General features: G+C 36.4%; 2 protein-coding genes across 4 annotated transcripts in view; both read left to right on the top strand.

Moving 5' to 3' along the window:
* Window positions 1–1812: 1812 nt before the first annotated feature.
* Window positions 1813–6320, top strand: LOC102229161 (phosducin-like). The gene is made up of 4 exons (XM_005803899.2): window positions 1813–2113; window positions 2943–3004; window positions 4744–4892; window positions 5293–6320. Exons 2-4 carry the CDS (start codon window positions 2959–2961, stop codon window positions 5806–5808), a joined length of 711 nt encoding a protein of 236 aa, XP_005803956.1. The 5' UTR covers window positions 1813–2113; window positions 2943–2958; the 3' UTR covers window positions 5809–6320.
* Window positions 6321–15691: 9371 nt separating this feature from the next.
* The window catches only part of tpr (translocated promoter region, nuclear basket protein), a 29303-nt gene continuing 27453 nt past the window's right edge, over window positions 15692–17541 (top strand). For all 3 annotated transcript variants that reach the window (XM_023339406.1, XM_023339407.1, XM_014470558.2), the window contains exons 1-3: window positions 15692–15865; window positions 16191–16295; window positions 16389–16462. In XM_023339406.1, the coding sequence (XP_023195174.1) occupies window positions 15715–15865; window positions 16191–16295; window positions 16389–16462 (330 nt within the window). In that variant the 5' untranslated portion in view covers window positions 15692–15714. The remainder of the gene's footprint in view (window positions 15866–16190; window positions 16296–16388; window positions 16463–17541) is intronic.

Genomic DNA, 17541 nt, shown 5'->3' on the forward strand with positions numbered 1-17541 from the left:
ACACTTAACAAATTAGAATTTTATTTAAAAATGCTTGCAACTAACTTATACTAATAATACTTAGAAATTATGTATTTTTAAGTTGCAGTTTTCTTATAATGCTTTATTTTATTAAATAAGATATAAAGTCTACGATGGCACTGTGTCCAGAATTATTTAATATCAGTTACATTTGGGCATTTTCAGATATTAACTGTCTGTTTAAGGTTATTCCTTAAACATTTAGATTCAGGTCTGAACTTTGAATAGGCCATTGCAAAACATTTACTGTGGCGATTTAGAGGAGGACTTGCTGCTGTATTTTGGATCGTTATTCTGCTCCAAAATTCAAATGCATTTGAACTTATAATCCCCAGCTGATGCTCAGATATTTTCCTTCCAGGTCTTCTCGTTGACAGCAGGAGTCAACGAGAAGACCAAGCCAAGCCATGTAGGCAGAGCAGCCGTTGTGCCCTTGGAGCACCATATGTTTGATTGCTGCTGTGATGTTATTTTTCTGAAGTGCTCTGATAGTTTTACACTGCATGTAACAGGATGCACTCATTATGAAAGGGCGTTGTGTGTTTTTTCTTTTGGTCAGTTTTTTCCTGGCAACCCTTCCATGTGTGGCATTTTTAACAGATACTTTGTTTCTTATCTTGATTTTTTTTTTTTTTCCAAACTGAGCCATGAAGTATGATGCATTTAGGTGTGTTGCTTATGATATCTCCTAGCCTACTTCATGCGGTCAGACAGGTTCAGTTTGGGTGATTTCTTGATTCCACAGGTCTGTCTGTATTCTGGTTTTAATTCCCATGATAAATGAAATTATCTTTTGGCATTTTATAATTACATACATACTGTCAATGTACAATATATTGACAGTATGTATGTAAATATAGATGTACAGACCCAGTCAAACTTTATAATTAACTGGAACATGTTATATAAATTAACTACACACAGATGAATGTTTGAATGTTTTTATTTGTTAATTGTGATTACAGTTAATGAAAATATATTTAAATTTAAATATTACATCTAATCAGTAAGAAAACGTAGAAATGTGTAATTAATGAAAACTATGTTTAATACCTATTTAAAAGTTATTTTTCTAAATGTACTTTTATCTAACAAACAACTCATAAGGACTTGTATTCTAATTTATTAAATATGACTATATGCCCTGTTTTGTTTTAACTTGTAGACCGTTGCCCTTCATTCACCCTTGAATGGAGCTCATATGTCCTTGATTGTTGATTTTTTTTTTTTTTCTTCTTTTTATAGTTATTTTAGACTATGAAATAGTGAAAAGTCTGACCATGGCTTGAGCCTTTAGGATAAACAAAGTCAATGTGTCTCAGAAATCTGAAAAAAGTATTTTAAAATTGTCTTGAGAACACTTTAAACCTAGACCTTTTATTTTAAGCTTCTGTGACGGAATATAAAGTCTGAATGAGGTGAACAATGGGAATATTTGTTATGAAAATAGTTGTGAAACACATGATCCAGCGTCATTGGTTCTTCCTTAGCCCGTAGCCAACGTTGTTTTGAAAGACTTGCATCATGTGGTCATCTTGTGTGAAGCTTCATGCCTGGAAGACGTTTCAATTTCCGACAAAATCCCTTTTATTTGAAAGTTCATCTCTGGGATATTTTGTTCTGTTGCTTGAGTTAACTCCCACCATGCTGTTCATACCAGTGAACTGCAATACTGCAGCTTCTCCTCTTTATATTCGAATATAAATTGCTTTCACCAAAGCCCAGTAAGGGGAATTTTTATTACAACTCTGATTAAAAGGAGAAAGTTTTGAAGTTTTGCTTTGGTTTACAAAGAGTAGCCTTGTCATTCTTCCTCTTCTTTGTGTACAGTGAGGCCCTTTATCTAGCAGAGGCTTCTAATTCCTGAAGTGAAATCCTCTTAGGATCTATGCTCTATTTCTGTTTGGTCTATTGGGTCTTTTTTAAAATCTCCAATAGACCTATCTCATTGGCTGGAAACAACATACGCAGGCACACAAAAAAAGAAAAACACACATGGTCCAGCAACAGATAGCTCCAACAAGTGATCGAGAGAACAGCAGTGCATGATTAACTGCTGACACAAAGGGAGGACTTTATCTGACAGTGAAAGGTAAGATAAACAGCTTTTATTGATACAATGGAATTGACAGAATGCCGATACGTGAAGATTGTTGTTGATTTATAACACCTCAGTGTTCTTTTTTTATTCCCCGTACAGCTTAAGTTTGTGGATATTTGTTTAGACGGTTTTGCATTTTTGCTGTTACCACACAAGGCATCAAATAGAAAGCTGCAAAATTGGATGCATTTTTTCAGTCTCCTTGACAGAACAAACAATTCCTTCTTTGGAGTTGTCATATCCGCATCCCTCTGTGCTTTATATGAGCACAGAGGGATGCTTACTAAAGTTAGTGGTCGACCTTTAACTCTGTACTAAAACAATTAAATGTTATTTCATTTGAAAATGCTGCAGCTACTCGTGGGAAAAAGCTCCCTATTAGTCAACTGGGAGCTAGATGATGGTCATAAAGATCATTAAACCAGATCAGCATCATGACTGCAAGCAGGGATGGAGAACTCCTCACAATAGGTCACCTAATCCAATAAGATATTGGCTTAAAATGAGTCACACCATCAACTGGCTTAAACAGTGATGCCACAGAAATGACACAGCATTGCATGGCAAACGAAACACAAATTTGCATCTGATTTGGATGCATGCTTGCACAAACAGTTGCTTTGAGAGCCAACGGCAAGCAAAACACTGATCTGATTGCAGTCCTGTAATCCTCTTAAACTGCATTAATTTAATTAAAATTAAAGATTAGTGTTCTTTTGTTTGCTTTGTTCAGTGATTCTACATTTGTAGCTGCAGAGTTTCAACTCCGGTGTATGAAAATGAAGTATTAAAGTAACAACATCACATTTCTTTTGTACAGGTAGCTGACCACAACAATGTCTGGCCGAGTAATTGATTTGGAAGAGACCGCGACCCATACAGGTGAGCAGATGAGCCAATTATAAAAAGAAAACAACAAAAGAACACTTCTTTGGACTGCCTGTGGTTAGGTCAAGTAAAAAGGATCTTTGATTCCACTAAAAATCTAATGGAAAGCAGTTGAAACACTACGTTCCTACAGAGAAAATTGGCCAACAATGGCACAGGACTAAGACAGGTGAAAGGAAACCCAATGGAGAGAAGAGAACCGTTTAACAGATGGTCTAATCTTTTTCTTGTGTAACACTGGGCTAATTAGTCCACTTCCTGGAAAGAAAGGATTATCTCTGCATTGCAACAACACATGCTAAAGAGCTTGTTCGACAGTGAGGCCACACAAAAGACTCATTCAGACATGAGTCAATGGGAAGCCTATGTAAAACCTACATTTAAATGAACAGTCTGGCTCAAAATGATTCACATCCCTAACAGCTATAGATAGAAAGTTATGTCCATCCATCCAGTCACTGTCTTCATTTATTTTCTATATGTCAAAAATTATTTATATTCCTGTCACTAGAAATGCCTTATGGCATTCAAGCAATAAATCTTGACTCATATATAATAACCAGCTTTTTTAGATGTTGTTACTGGTATTTCTGACATATTTGTTGTCCATGAGCTCCAAGTCTGTGTGAATGAAAGGTTCACTTGCCATTGCCCTTTAGCCCAAATTCTCTACCAGATTCAAGTTAGGATTCTTACTGGTTCTCTATCCAACATTATTATTTACTCAAGTCAAAAGAAAAATAGCAGTCAAATTAAAATGTTACTTTAAACCTAAATCTACCAGAGTGATAAATAATCTTAAGTCTAGGTGTTGATTCTTTGATAATGTGATATTTAGATGGAACAGATTTGAATTTTAAATTTAAAAGCACATTGTGTTGTGATATTGGGATAATGTCACCAATGTGTGAAAAGTCTTCATATTTTTCTTTGAGAGAATATTGGTGAATACAGAGACATATTTACATATTTGCAGTGTACTTGCAGATGGAAATTAAATGTTGTTAAACTGACAAGATCCTTTCTGCAAATTACTTCAGATTAAGCTGAGTTCATTACAAAAGAGAAGAATGAGTTGTTCTCCATTAATTGAAGTTTTTAACAAGAAACCCTTCACTCTCATACATCAGAATCACTGACATACCCTTTACATTGAGCTGTTAACGTACCCGTATAACACTGAAATGGAAAAGTGATGACTTAATGTCTGTTAAAAACAGTCAGTCAACTGCAATGGAGTGACAACTGGACTACAGAAGCACAAAAAATGCTGGACTTTCACATTTTCTAAGAATTCACAGGTGTGTAGTTGCAAAACTTAACTGGGTTTGTAACCTTCAATCCTAGAGAGGACTAGCCAGACTAGAGAGGATCACTGCTTTTTATGCTTTCTGGTCTTTTCTAACAAAAGTTTACATTAAGATCTCATCTAAATATCTCAAAATTAAATGTGGTCATCCAAAAAAAAAACATCAAACATTAGATCAAATGCATCCAGATTTTGGCCTTGATGTCTCTTGACAACTTTGACCTTAGAAATATTTCAACCATAAAAATGCTCCTGCTACTAGTGTTTTACTAAAGAAGCTTTAGTTAGACAGACGCTGCTTTCTGTATTTGCTTGGTTCCTGCATTTTTCTTTTGTCTGTTAATAAGTAGAGCGAGTAAATAGCTGAAATAAGTAAGTAGACGCTGGTCAGTGCACTGAGCTGAACTTTTTGTTCTTTCCATAGGTCCAAAGGGGGTCATTAATGACTGGAGGAGGTTCAAGTTGGAAAGTATGGACCGGGAGAATTTGCCTCCTGCAAAAAAGGAACTTCTGAGGCAAATGTCGTCCCCCAATAAATCAAAAGATGATTCCAGAGCTAACCTGAACCGCAAGGTACAACCCAAATCGTTTAACTAGGCAAGAGAGCACAGGAAGTTTTTTATTTAATGGAGAGAAATACTTACTGAGGACATCAGAGATATTTCATTCTGCGTGTGATTTGTTTCACAGGCATTTAATAGAAAATACTAACCCTAATTGCAATATCAATATGTGCAAAATCACAATCCCAAAAGACTGCTTGGAATCAATATTTGGTATACTGGTTATTTTAAGAAGAATGCATGTCGGCAATATATTTTCAGCAGTTGGATGAATTTTTTCTGCCCTTCATGTTCCAACATGATGTAGATCTCAGTGACTGAGATTACGGAGGATGATGAGAACAGATAAGCAGAGAAAATGAAGTGAAGCTTATTTTTTAACCAATGTCTAATTTCTTCTTCTTTTCTAGATGAGTGTCCAAGAGTATGAACTACTCAAAGAGGAGGATGAAGGATGTCTGAAGAAATACAGGAGACGATGCATGGAAGAGATGCACAGCAAGCTCAGCTTCGGCCCCAAGTTTGAAGGTGTGCACGACCTGGACAGTGGCGAGGCCTTCCTTGAAGTCATCGAGAAGGAGCATCACAGCACAGTGGTGGTTGTGCATATTTACAAGGATGGGGTGAAAGGATGCGAGCAGCTCAATAGCTGCCTGGACTGCTTGGCCACAGAGTACCCCACTGTAAAGTTCTGCAAGATTGATGCCGTCTCATCCGGTGCAGCCGAGCGTTTTTCGGATGAGTATTTACCGACACTGCTGGTATACAAGGCTGGGGAGCTCATAGGGAACTTCCTGTCCTGCACGCAGCACATGAACGAGGAGTTCTTTGCAACCGACGTTGAAGCTTTCCTCAACAGTTACGGTCTGCTCCCAGAGAAAGAGCTGGCTGGAGATAACGAGGAGGAAGAACATGACGTAGAATGAAACCGGAGTTTGGCTGCTGCAGGAGAAAGAGGTTGGGTAAAGATATAAGTGAAGCAGTTTATATATAAAATGTCCATGTTTTGTTGTTGGTTTTTTTTGCTTAAACAACTAGGAAAATCATAATTTTTCCTATATAACACTAGCATTGGACTGTTTCTTGAGAATGTTTTTATATATAGGTGGTGGGGAAACTTTACTAGCTTGGAAAAAGGAGTTGCTGAATGAGAAAACACTCCATTCCTCATCACCACTTGAAAAGCCAAAACAAGATAACTGACAATAAATACATTGTTTTATTAGGAAATATCTTCATGTATATATTATATACATGTGCATGACCAGATTCATTTATAGTGGTTTTTTTAGCATTTGATTGTATTTATGTGTACTCAAAACATTTGCATCCATGAGCTATACATTTTTTAATGTAACATAATACGCACATGTACTGTATATTTATTATGTTTGTGTTGTTCTGATAAAGACTAAATAAATGACACTGGAAACCTTGACTCTCCACTCAAGCAACTTTTCCAGTAAAAAGGACAGAGGACTAATTTTATCTTCCAAAACAACTAATTAATATGACGCTTTCAACATTTTTTGAAGCATAGAATAATATCAAAATATTCTTATTCAATTCAATTACCTACATGTAGGCTTTAGTATTTTGGACAAAAATGGCAGAAAAATCTCCATAATTGTGTAGCCTAGGACTACCATTCATATTTGTTTCATTTTGAAACAAGTTGTCAGTCAGTGGTACACAACAGTCAAAGGAGATGGGAATTAGAGGAAAGTCAATTTTCAGATTTGTTTTTTTTTTTTTTGGAATAATGCAAAATACTGTGTTTTGAAGAAGGAAACTAACACAGCATCCAAAACTGGATTCTACACTATTGTAGTAAGATTTATTAATAAGTGTTATTTTGATAAACACCACTATCTTACAATATATCTGTCGGTGGGACCGACTCAGCCTGCCTAGCGAACCGGGCATTTAGCAGAATGATAAAGTTAAAGTCAGACGTTTTCTCTGCAGCCGAAGCATTTCTGTGTTTAGGGGTGAGGCGGGGTTTTTCCCCCATTACTGCAAGGACAATTACGAAAGTATAAATAGAAACTGTTTTTCTAACGTCAACATCAGACCTGCATTTTTATTCACAAACCAGTGTAAAAAATATATATTCTTGCCCATAATTTGATAGTTATAGGGCACAGATCCTCCTCCCCTTGGACCCGGTGTCTGAACAACATGGAGGCAGAGAAACTGAGAGTCATTACTAGACTGAGGGCAGCCAGACTAGTTTATTTTGCTACATTATTATATTTAACTAAATATTATTGCTTACTGGCACAAGCAGGCCTTCTAACGTACAGATTTAAAAAGAAATAAAAAATAAAAAAAGCTCAAAAAGGGCACTAGGGGCATCAAGGATAAAAGGGGCAGAGGCTCAAGTCCCCACCTCCCCTCCCCCCTCTGCACATGCCTGAGTTCCTCTGATGGGCAGACCGGCTGGTTCTCAATCGCTGAGCTGCAGGAATCCCAAAGGAAAATCACTTCTGAAGGGAAGAGATGAAACACACACACACACACACACCAAGTGGCTATTGAAGCACAATTGAACCCAACATGGATGTTGGGTTTCTGTTTCTGTTTGTGCACAGAAACACAACATTTGAATTTTGTTATTTTTTCCTAAAATTGATCATTGAGATGAGCAGGATGGACCATCACACACTCACACACAGGTTTGTATTAATGGGGTCACTGTTGAACGAGCAAGTTTAGCATTAGCTAGCATGTCGTCAGTCAGTTTACTGTTTATCACAGCCTGATAAAATAAGTTAATCTAACTCGCATCTTTCATTGTCTTAATGAGCCTTAATGATTAAATACAGCTGAGGGAAAATTCCCCAAACATCAGATATTACTAGCGACAATAAATCACAGTGAAATCATCAGCTCTCATGAGATAAGCAGAGTCCCCCTAAATAAGCCAAACATGGTGAACAATTAGGACACCAGAACAGGGTTTTCATAAAATATATATGTTTCATAAAAACCAATAAACCGCAATTCATATTCATAAAATAATTTCTTCCTATTTTGGTCACAACCAGAGGAAAATGAAGATGTAGCTGCATCCATGAAGACAGACTAAAAGCCGTCAGAAATGAAAAAGCAGCAGGTTGAACGGGAGGCAATGTGAGCTACACAAACCATGTGCTAAAATAAAACCTGATGGCTGCAGACGCCGCAGCCCAACTGTAAATAATATAAGTAGTTAGATAGTCTGAAGGCGGCATTTGCAGTAGAGTGGCTGCTGATGCAATGTGACTTGTTACGTGAGGACATAAGACTGTTGTTCAGGTGGGTTTGATGCCTATGACGTGTGGACGGATGTCATAGGCAGGGTCTTTATTTGCTCGTTCTTTTTCTCTATCCGTCACTTTGCACTTGTTCATCGCAGAGCCCAGATCTGTCCTTGTTCTTGCTATTTTAGCAGCTCAAACGCAAAAACCTACAGCAATTATGCCCAGTAGAAGGAGTTCTCCACCCGTAGAGACCATTACAGTCTAAGCCTTGGAGGTGGTGGTCAACCATCAACAACCGGAGCGAACCGGAAGAAAACCAGAGCGAGACTGAAGAGATAAAGATCAGAAAAATGGCAATAATAAGCTTAGTCAGCAATCTCATCCAGAGGATCATTGAGAAATCGGGACAGAGGTGTTACCCTCCAGAAAAATTTAATGCCATCTTTTATCGTCTGTTTGAGAAACGCTGGATTGAAACTGAACCAAGAGTCCTCAGCATGAGCCCAAAAAAGGTCGCACGACAGGGCAAGGCCATTTTCAAGGACCTGCTGAAGCAGTGCAACAAGGCAGAGAACATCCTGCTCTTCCTGGAGTCAAAGACGCCGATATTTGAGAAAAAAAATAGTAGTTCATTTTAAACTTAGCTAGTAGTTAGGTCATTTTAAACTTAGTAGTTAGGTCTTTTTATACTTGTTTATGTTTAATAGTTAGGTCATTTTAAACTTGTTTGTGTTAAGTAGTTAGGTCTTTTAAAACTTAGTTAGTAGTTAGGTCATTTTAAAGTTGTTCGTGTTAAGTAGATAGATCACTATAATTACCTTATAATTAATTATAGTTAATTAATATAAGGAGAATCAAAATTGAAAAGTAATTTAGGTGAATTTCAATCTGGCACGTTTGTGTGTAACAGATGGACTCTGATCATTTCAGAAACTGTTAATGATTCAAAATAAAACTAAGATTTTTGTAAAGAACATTTAAAAAAATCTAATGTCATTATGTACATGGTTCTTCAAAAATATCTGTAAAAAATCTTCAAACAAAACAAAACCCTATGATTTGAAGTTAAAAATACTTCATTTCCTCTTTTTTTTAGGATTTACAGGAGAAAGGTTTGTTTCTTTTTTAGTTAAGAGTTTGAAATGTTTTACCTTAAATAAAAGCACCAGTGGGCCAGAGGTGTAAAGTCACCCATATGCAGAGATGTTAAGGATATCAGAGCGAAACTCCGGAAGGGGGATGTTTCATGTTAAACAGCCTTATTTGTCATGTAACAACATACAGTAGGTTCTGACATGCCCATGACCTCTGCTAAGCCCTGGCATTTCCCTGGCAATAAAAACTAATCATGCTTTTTTTAGGTGAAGACCTTCAATGCTAACCCACTGATTAATCAGAATTGAATTAAATTAAGTAGTTTGATATCTGCAGAAATGGCTTCTAAATACGTCTACTAAAACTGAAACCACAGTCTGCTTTTAAAGTACATCATTAACTTTTATCTGTTAGTGGATAGAGGCAGGCCAACAGAGCTCAAAAGCCAGACCACCCAGTTTGTTGATGCTCTAGATTTGAGATGAAAATATCTAAAAATAGAGAATATACATAATAACTTTAGCTGAAAATGTTTCCAATTTCAGCTAAAGTTGAATCAAGAGATTCCTTGAGAATCTCTTTCCAGCAGTTTTGAACACATCCCTGGTCTAACTCACTTAAATCAAATAAATCGCTCATTATCTGGGCAATGCAGAACGTGACGGCACGCGACGGTGGGATAAAAATCCTGCAATCTCATTCAACTACAAGTCACAGAAACAACAAGATCGTGTTTAGATGAACATTTTAGAACATTATTTCATAACAAAAGCAAAACCAGATGCTATTTAGGTAACTGTTAAGCACCTAGATATTTTACAACTGCAAAGCGTAGCATTTCTCCGTTACACTTTCTAAGTTCCAAGAATTTCCTCTGCCCAGTTATATAAATAACCATCTGAAATTTCTTTCTGAAACAGGCCCCAAGACAGGCTTGACTCATGGCTCCTCTCAAACAAATGTTTACCTCAGTGTTTACCGCTACACTGACCACATGATTCTACTCCCACTCAAACCATTTGATCCCCCCCTTTGTTTACAGCTCTGCTAATTGGATAACTTATGCGCATTTTTATGTTTGGACTCTTGGAAAGCCCAGCTGCCATGCTCTACTTCATCCACATAAAAACAAATTTCCATGAGGCCATGTTATGACCCACTAGCTCAGGGACCAAACATGGACAGTGGATGTAAGAAAGATTATGTAACAGTGAAAGTGTGTTTAGTGGCACTATCTATTAGGCTAAAACCTATTTTGAGTGTCATTGTTAACTGTGTGGAAAAGTATGGAATTTAATTGAAATATCTTCCAGGCTTGACTAAATATGGAAAAAATAAGAGCATGAAAATATATTTGTATAAATGAACTTTGATTGTTTTAATTTTTAATTTGTCCATCTTTCTTCATGACCCACCTATCTCAATGATCTACCTAGTAGCATTTTAATCAACAAATAAAAAGCATACAAACACATCTAACAAAACAAACTAACCATAATTTCAATACTCTACAACTAAAACGGGAAAAAAATAATCTGAATCTGACTAGAAATATCATCTTTTAGCATCAAAACCAATGGTTCAGTACTGTGTCATGGTCATACAACAGTCAAGGTCATATAAATATAGATACTTTGGATATTCCATAACAGCACTTGCAGAATTAGAAGTTTTTATTTTATCCACAAGACTGGCAGGGACAAGAGATTTGGACTAAAGTGACTGAAAGGTCAAATCTGGGATTTTTGTGTATTGTGCAGTAAAAATTGTGTAACGAGAGTTTTCTCAGTCCTTTTTCACCTCCTTTTACTACCAATCTAGCTCAGGTAGACACTGTTTTATGACAGTTTTGCATCATCTTAGCATCACTTTAACAGTGCTGAGATGATGTAAAAAATGTGTTGACTCATGTCATTAATTAGGTTTAAATCTTCAGAGTAAGATGACACCAGACTAGATGAATGTTATAACCAAACTTGTGAGCTAACAACTGAGGAATAAAAAGGAGGGAGGGCAAAAGGAAACATGACTCAGTTGTATGAGCATGAGTAATGATACTATTGCCTAACAGTTGGAGAAAAGTAAATTACAGTGCACTTAACTTCCCAACGTTATTTAGCTAAATTTAGTCTAGGTGCAAACCGTATGTCTCCAGTAGTTTGAATGACTCAGCCCACGCATACATTACTGACAGTTTGATTCCAAGGAGACATATTTCTTGAATACTTTTAAAATGCTTATCGTAAATCATTTTCAGGCTTTCTGAAAATCTTTCAAAGTTAAATGGTTTTTCAGTGATTATTATTCCAGTACATGAACATTTATTGGCGAATGTTTCTATATTTCCATGTTGCACTTTGTTAATAGCAGGAAAGAACTCAATTTGTTTCCTTTTTTTGTTTAACCTATTAAAAAAAATTACATAATAGATGTTTAAGTCAAAACATTAAATTTTTCCACTTGTTTAAGAAGTGATTCCGCTTCTGTTCGTGCATTGTAGTACTTTCACATCTGACACTCCTTTTTTTCTCAGCTTTTTTTTCTGCAGAAAATCTTGTTGTGTTTCGGTAAATGGATTGTATTAAACAAAAATTAAAAGCAGTCGTAGTACAAAGTCCTAAAGCTTGGAGAACTATTGGTCAAAATTGAAAGATTTGATGTATACCTGGTGGCAAAATACAATGCATTTCTTTAAAACTTTTCCATGAATAGAAGCTTGCTGTCACATTGCTATGCTGTTATGTGTACCTTGTTACTTGAATCACTTGTCAACATGATTAAGATCATGCTGCAATGCAGCAACAAGTCCTGACAGCAACTCAGATGACTCAGATTTGAGCGGGTTTGCACTGTAATGTTGCTATAGGTAATTGAACATCTTGGTAACCAGGTGGGACAATTGAATGTCAGAAAATAGTTAACAACTTGCAGCAAACATTGCCTGCAACTCTTCTGTGGTTAATTAGGGTCTTTTGTTCTGTAACGGTACCTCAAAGACTGTGGGCCCATAAGGCACTGAGGAATTTGTCCAAACTGGTCCAGACAGGAGCTGAATACCTTCAAGGTGTATGTCACAAAGGACCCGATTAATAAATAACTTTAACTGAACTGCGGAAACAAGTCAAGCCTTCACAGAGGGCAGTTACAGGAACTTAACAGGATACACCATCCCTTTAAGTTAAACTCTTAAAAAAAATATTTCCGGGCCTGGTTGTGACTTGCAAGGTTTCTGCAGTGACCAATCTTGACATCCCTACCTTCCAATTACATTACAAGGATACAGACACACCTATCAGCAGGTATTTGAAACCACAAAGTATTCTCATTACTTACTGACTACTTTAAGGCAGATTTAAATAATAAATATCTGTGCAGAATGCATACTATGTCACTGCTAAGAGTGATTTTGTGGTTCTGATTAAATATTTTTGCACCAAACTCAAGCTTTTTAATTTATGATCATTCTAGAGTTTTATAGTTTCTTCGGAATAAAAGAGACCAATCTTTCTAATATAAATCGGCTACTTTGCTGGACTTCAAAATAAAGTCCAGCAAAGCCAAAAACAAAATTAATAGAAAGTGAAAAGCCTTTTTTATAGAGATGTTACTCTGGGTTGATGAACTTGTGCATGTTAGAATAAAATTACATTTCTCAAAGGTATCGGCTATTACATTAATTTGTTCTTCTATGACTGTTTCTCCAGCTGAACATTAAGTTCTTGCACTCCCTGGTCACAAAACTAACTCAGGTTGGGAGACACTGTTTTATGATCTGTTTACAACAAACAGAAAAAGAAAAACACAACAACAGGGAGCTGCCTCAGGAACCAGTACGCCAAACTCCAAACCCTCTCCTCAGCTTACTTCTTGTTTACAAAGTAATCACTAATATAAAGCTTTGTGGACAATTACATCTCAGTGTAGCAAGTTAATGAGGCATGCATACTTTCCACTCAAAGCATGAAAGTGGGGTTTTGAGTCTTTAAAGAACCTCACTGTGTCTTGCTGCAGCACAAAATGACAGAACATTGTTGTCGTTTGCAAATTATTAGAACTTTATTTGGTGTTTCATTTAACCTTTTTCAAAACTTTAGCCTAATCAAGAGTTTTCCCATTTTATTTTGATCATTAACACAGCTTTAACACATAAGTGATTAACTATATCTTTAGTGTTATGCTCATGAATAAATATACTACTTAAAGTTTTCTTAAAATGCATAGTAACTGCACTGGTCTAAAAAAAATAATAATCCATGCTTCATACTGATGTCCAGTTTCTTTATTCTCCTGAAAAGTCACGGAACGAAACTCTAAAAAATACAACAATACGTATTTAAGCGCAATATGCTTCTATATGTTGTACTTTTTGTCACAGTATTATAATGTACAAATTTTAACAATGTAACAACAATGCCGTGTTTGCCAGTTTCTCAAAAGTACAGTTGCAGAAATAAGAGAGAGCCTCCTGCCTCTGTCTATTTGGCGTATTCCACTTTCAATTCCTCTTCCGGTTCACTTGTATGTGTTTCAAACAAATCATTTTCACTCACTGAACCCACATAAATTCTAACAACATGTTGCAAACATCTGACGTACCTCAATATTACTGAAAGAAGGAATTTGTTCTGGACACGGGAAAAGAGCAACTCACCAACTTCTGGGTTACCATGGCAACGTAAAACAAACGGCAGGTAAGCGTCTGTTACATACATCTTGTAAGTGATGAGTGAAAAACTGACTTTTTTTTCTTCAATTGCAGGGTGTATAATTTCAGTGTGCCTACACTGTAAAGCTTTAAAACCTATAAAGACCAAATCAGTAATAATGTGCTTATTTCTACATTTCCTTGTGCTTTTAGCCCATCTTTTTCTTTAACTAGCCCTCTTTTCTGTCGATGTTTGTGTAAAATTAAGATATGCAGTAACACATTACCTCTCAGCACGGTTTTAAAATCCCCTTGCAGGTTATTATCAGTGCGCTTGGCGCCACCTTGTGGAGAACATGACGAATCTGTGGCTATTATAGAAAAATACTTCATAAAGTTTAAACTGAACATATTGGTTCGAGATCATTGAAAGGTATCTATGACCTCTTCACCTGGCTTTTTTCCAACCAAGATGCATGAAATACCATTTCTTTGAATGATCGCTCTCTCTCTATAATCTCTGACTACTCAATGAAGAACAGATATGTTTTAATCAAAGGTGCAGCACACACACATACAGTCTACACATACAGTGTTATAGAAAGATAATTGTTCTGTTGTTATTTTCTATTTGCTGAGTCCACTGAGAAATTTGGAGGTCAACTACTGTGTCACTGGAATTACCCTGTTCTAACTACTGATTACTGAAAATTGTGGTCGGATGTGTTTCAGGTTAGAAAATTATATTTGGAACAGTATTTCATTGGCCTAGTTTGCTATGTTTCAATTGTGTTGTATAAATTTCTTCACTTTAGTCTTTAAACTCTAAACTCATCCATGCGTTTATCTTCAGTCGCATTGATTACTGCAACAGCGTCTTCACAGGTCTGTCCAACAAATCAACTAAACAGCTGCAGCTGATCCAGAACGCTGCTGCTCACGTTCTCACTAAAACCAGGAAGATAGAGCACATAACACCAGTTTTAAAGTCCCTCCACTGGCTCCCTGTAGCTCAAAGAATAGACTTTAAAATACTGTTGTTAGTTTACAAATCACTGAACGGCTTAGCACCACAATACACCAAAGATCTGCTGTTGTTGTATCAACCTTCCAGACCTCTCAGGTCTTCCGGTTCTGGTTCTGCTCTGCATCCCCAGAACCAGAACCAAACGAGGAGAAGCAGCTTTCAGCATCTATGCACCACAAATTTGGAACAAACTTCCAGAAAACGGTAAAACAGCTGAAACACTGACTTCCTTTAAATCTAGACTAAAAACCCACCTGTTTAGGATTGTATTTGAAATGTAATCAATTACAAATTTATTGATGGAACTTGACTTAATGTCATGTTTTGATTGTTGATTCTATGTTGCATTGTGTTTCTGTGTTTGTAATGATGTAAAACACTTTGAAATGCCTTGCTGCTGAAATGTGCTATACAAATAAAATTTGATTTGATTGATTGATTTTAAATAACAGAATCTGCACAAAAAATTATGTTTTTATCTATCTGATTACATCCTTTTCTCATTCTAAATCAGATTTTATGACCATTTGTATTTGAGTAGAGTTTCCACCAATGCTTTTTTTATTGAGTAATTTTTTGGATGATTACTTTTCACTTTCACTTGTGTAAAAATCTGTTAAAGCAGCAACACACAATTTTTGAGGACTCTACCCACCTTTGTGTTTCACATAAAATAAAGATATTTTGCTTGAATGTTTTCGAAATAAACTGGTAATTCTAGGTCATTACACTAGGTGGCAGTACGTATTTTTACCCTCTCGTAAAGTCACAAAGAACAAGAGAACCGATCGCGCTTGCGCGGTTAGGTGTTGTGTCGAAAATGGCGGCACTGCTGTTGCAGGAGCTGGATTCGTCCGATATATCTAAACTACCGACAACTCTTCAAAGCAAATTTGAGAAACTTTTATTAGATCGGCAGTATGAAATTGATTCTTTAAAAGCACTGCATGAACAGTTTCGGGTTGACAGCGGTGAGTTATTAGTGCTTTTTTGGCTAACTGTTGGTGCTAAACGTGCTGAGTACGGAGTGATGAGTGCTAATGGCGAAAAGTTTGTTTAATTTAAATAGTAATTGTTTTACTTCCGATTTATTTGCCTCTAATAAAGCTAGTGGGTTATTGGATTAAACTGACTCTTTTTAAGCTGCTTAACGATTTGTAAAAACCCCGTTGGAAACTAACTAATGCTAACACAAGGCATTCCTTGAAGCTAACTGTTAGATTTGAGCTAAATAAGACAAAATGCTTCTCAGTAAGTGGATTAATGCTTACGGCGTTGGTTATTTTTCCTGTACAGAGCAACAGTTTTTCGAAAAAGTTGATCAACTTCAGCGGTGTCAGGCGGAGCTTTTGTCTCAAGCTCAAGAACATCTTAAAGTCAAAGAGGATTTCACGAAGCTTGGTAAAACATCCTTCGCTTTACTCCTGTTTTCCTATCTGGTTTTCGCCTTTTTTGAGTCTTATAGATCAACTTACTGTTAAACATTTAATGCAGATGAAGAACTGAAAAGTGTTTGTGAGAAGAACAGGGAAAATGAGTCTGCGCAGGAGAAGTTGTCAACAGAGCAGGTAAGACAACACGCCAACAAGCAAAGATAACAACAGCCATGATTAAAAAGACTGTAATCTTCTTTAAACATTTTTTTAAATATCCCCTGAAATCGAAAAAACACCAAAGTAAACTGATCACTGTCATTCTTTGCTAAACAGTCAAATTTACATCTTTAAGCAAAATGGAAAAGTCATGTTTGAATAACTAAGCACAAGTTATAAATTAATTTATTGCGGTGTATTGTTATCACATCATTTAGGACTTTTGGCCCACCTATCATTTTAAAAAATGTCCCAGACTCTGCCAGTCATCAGGTTTCAAACACATTTCTTCCTGTTTGAGTTTAATATGCTTTTGTTTTCAAACGCGGTCATTCAATGACTGCAGGGCAATTGTATTTTTATAGCACATTTTCAGCAACAAGGCAATTCAAAGAGCTTTACATGATTAGAAGGAAAATAAAACGAGCAAAAACCTTGCATTGCAGTGGCAAAGTAAGGTAAGGGAAAGCACTGACAGGTTGAAAGCCAAACTACATTTTGTGATGTTCCAGTTATTAATCAGCAGTTTTTCTGAAAGTTTGTTCAAGATTAGAGGAGCATAAAAACTGAATGCTGCTTCTCCATGTTTGGTTCTGATTCTGGGGGTGCAGAAAAAACTAGAACCAGAAGGTCTGAGTGAACTGGAATCGATCTTTTATTGTATTTTGTATTTATATATTGTATTTTGGTGCTAAGCCTTTCTGTGATTTATAAACTAACAACAATATTTTAAAGTCTATTCTTTGAACTACAAGGATCCCGTGTAAGGTCTTGTGACTACTATCAAAAAGCCTGTCGCATTGCACAAAATCAAACTGATGTCACAAACTGGACGACCCCTGTTTGTGGATTGCGAGAGTCTCTTATTCACCCACTCCCATACACAAACAATTGAAATGGTTGAATCAAGCATTGTGGCATGCTTACTTTGATGCTAGACTCAGTCTTGATTTAATAAAATCAACCACACGACTAGTATTCAATTTAACATGTCTTCCTGTTGAATGTGTGTGCAGATCAAACAGCTGCAGATTTGTTACCACACTTTCAGATGG

This window comes from Xiphophorus maculatus, chromosome 9 (genome assembly GCF_002775205.1).
Source record: "Xiphophorus maculatus strain JP 163 A chromosome 9, X_maculatus-5.0-male, whole genome shotgun sequence".
NCBI lineage: Eukaryota > Metazoa > Chordata > Actinopteri > Cyprinodontiformes > Poeciliidae > Xiphophorus > Xiphophorus maculatus.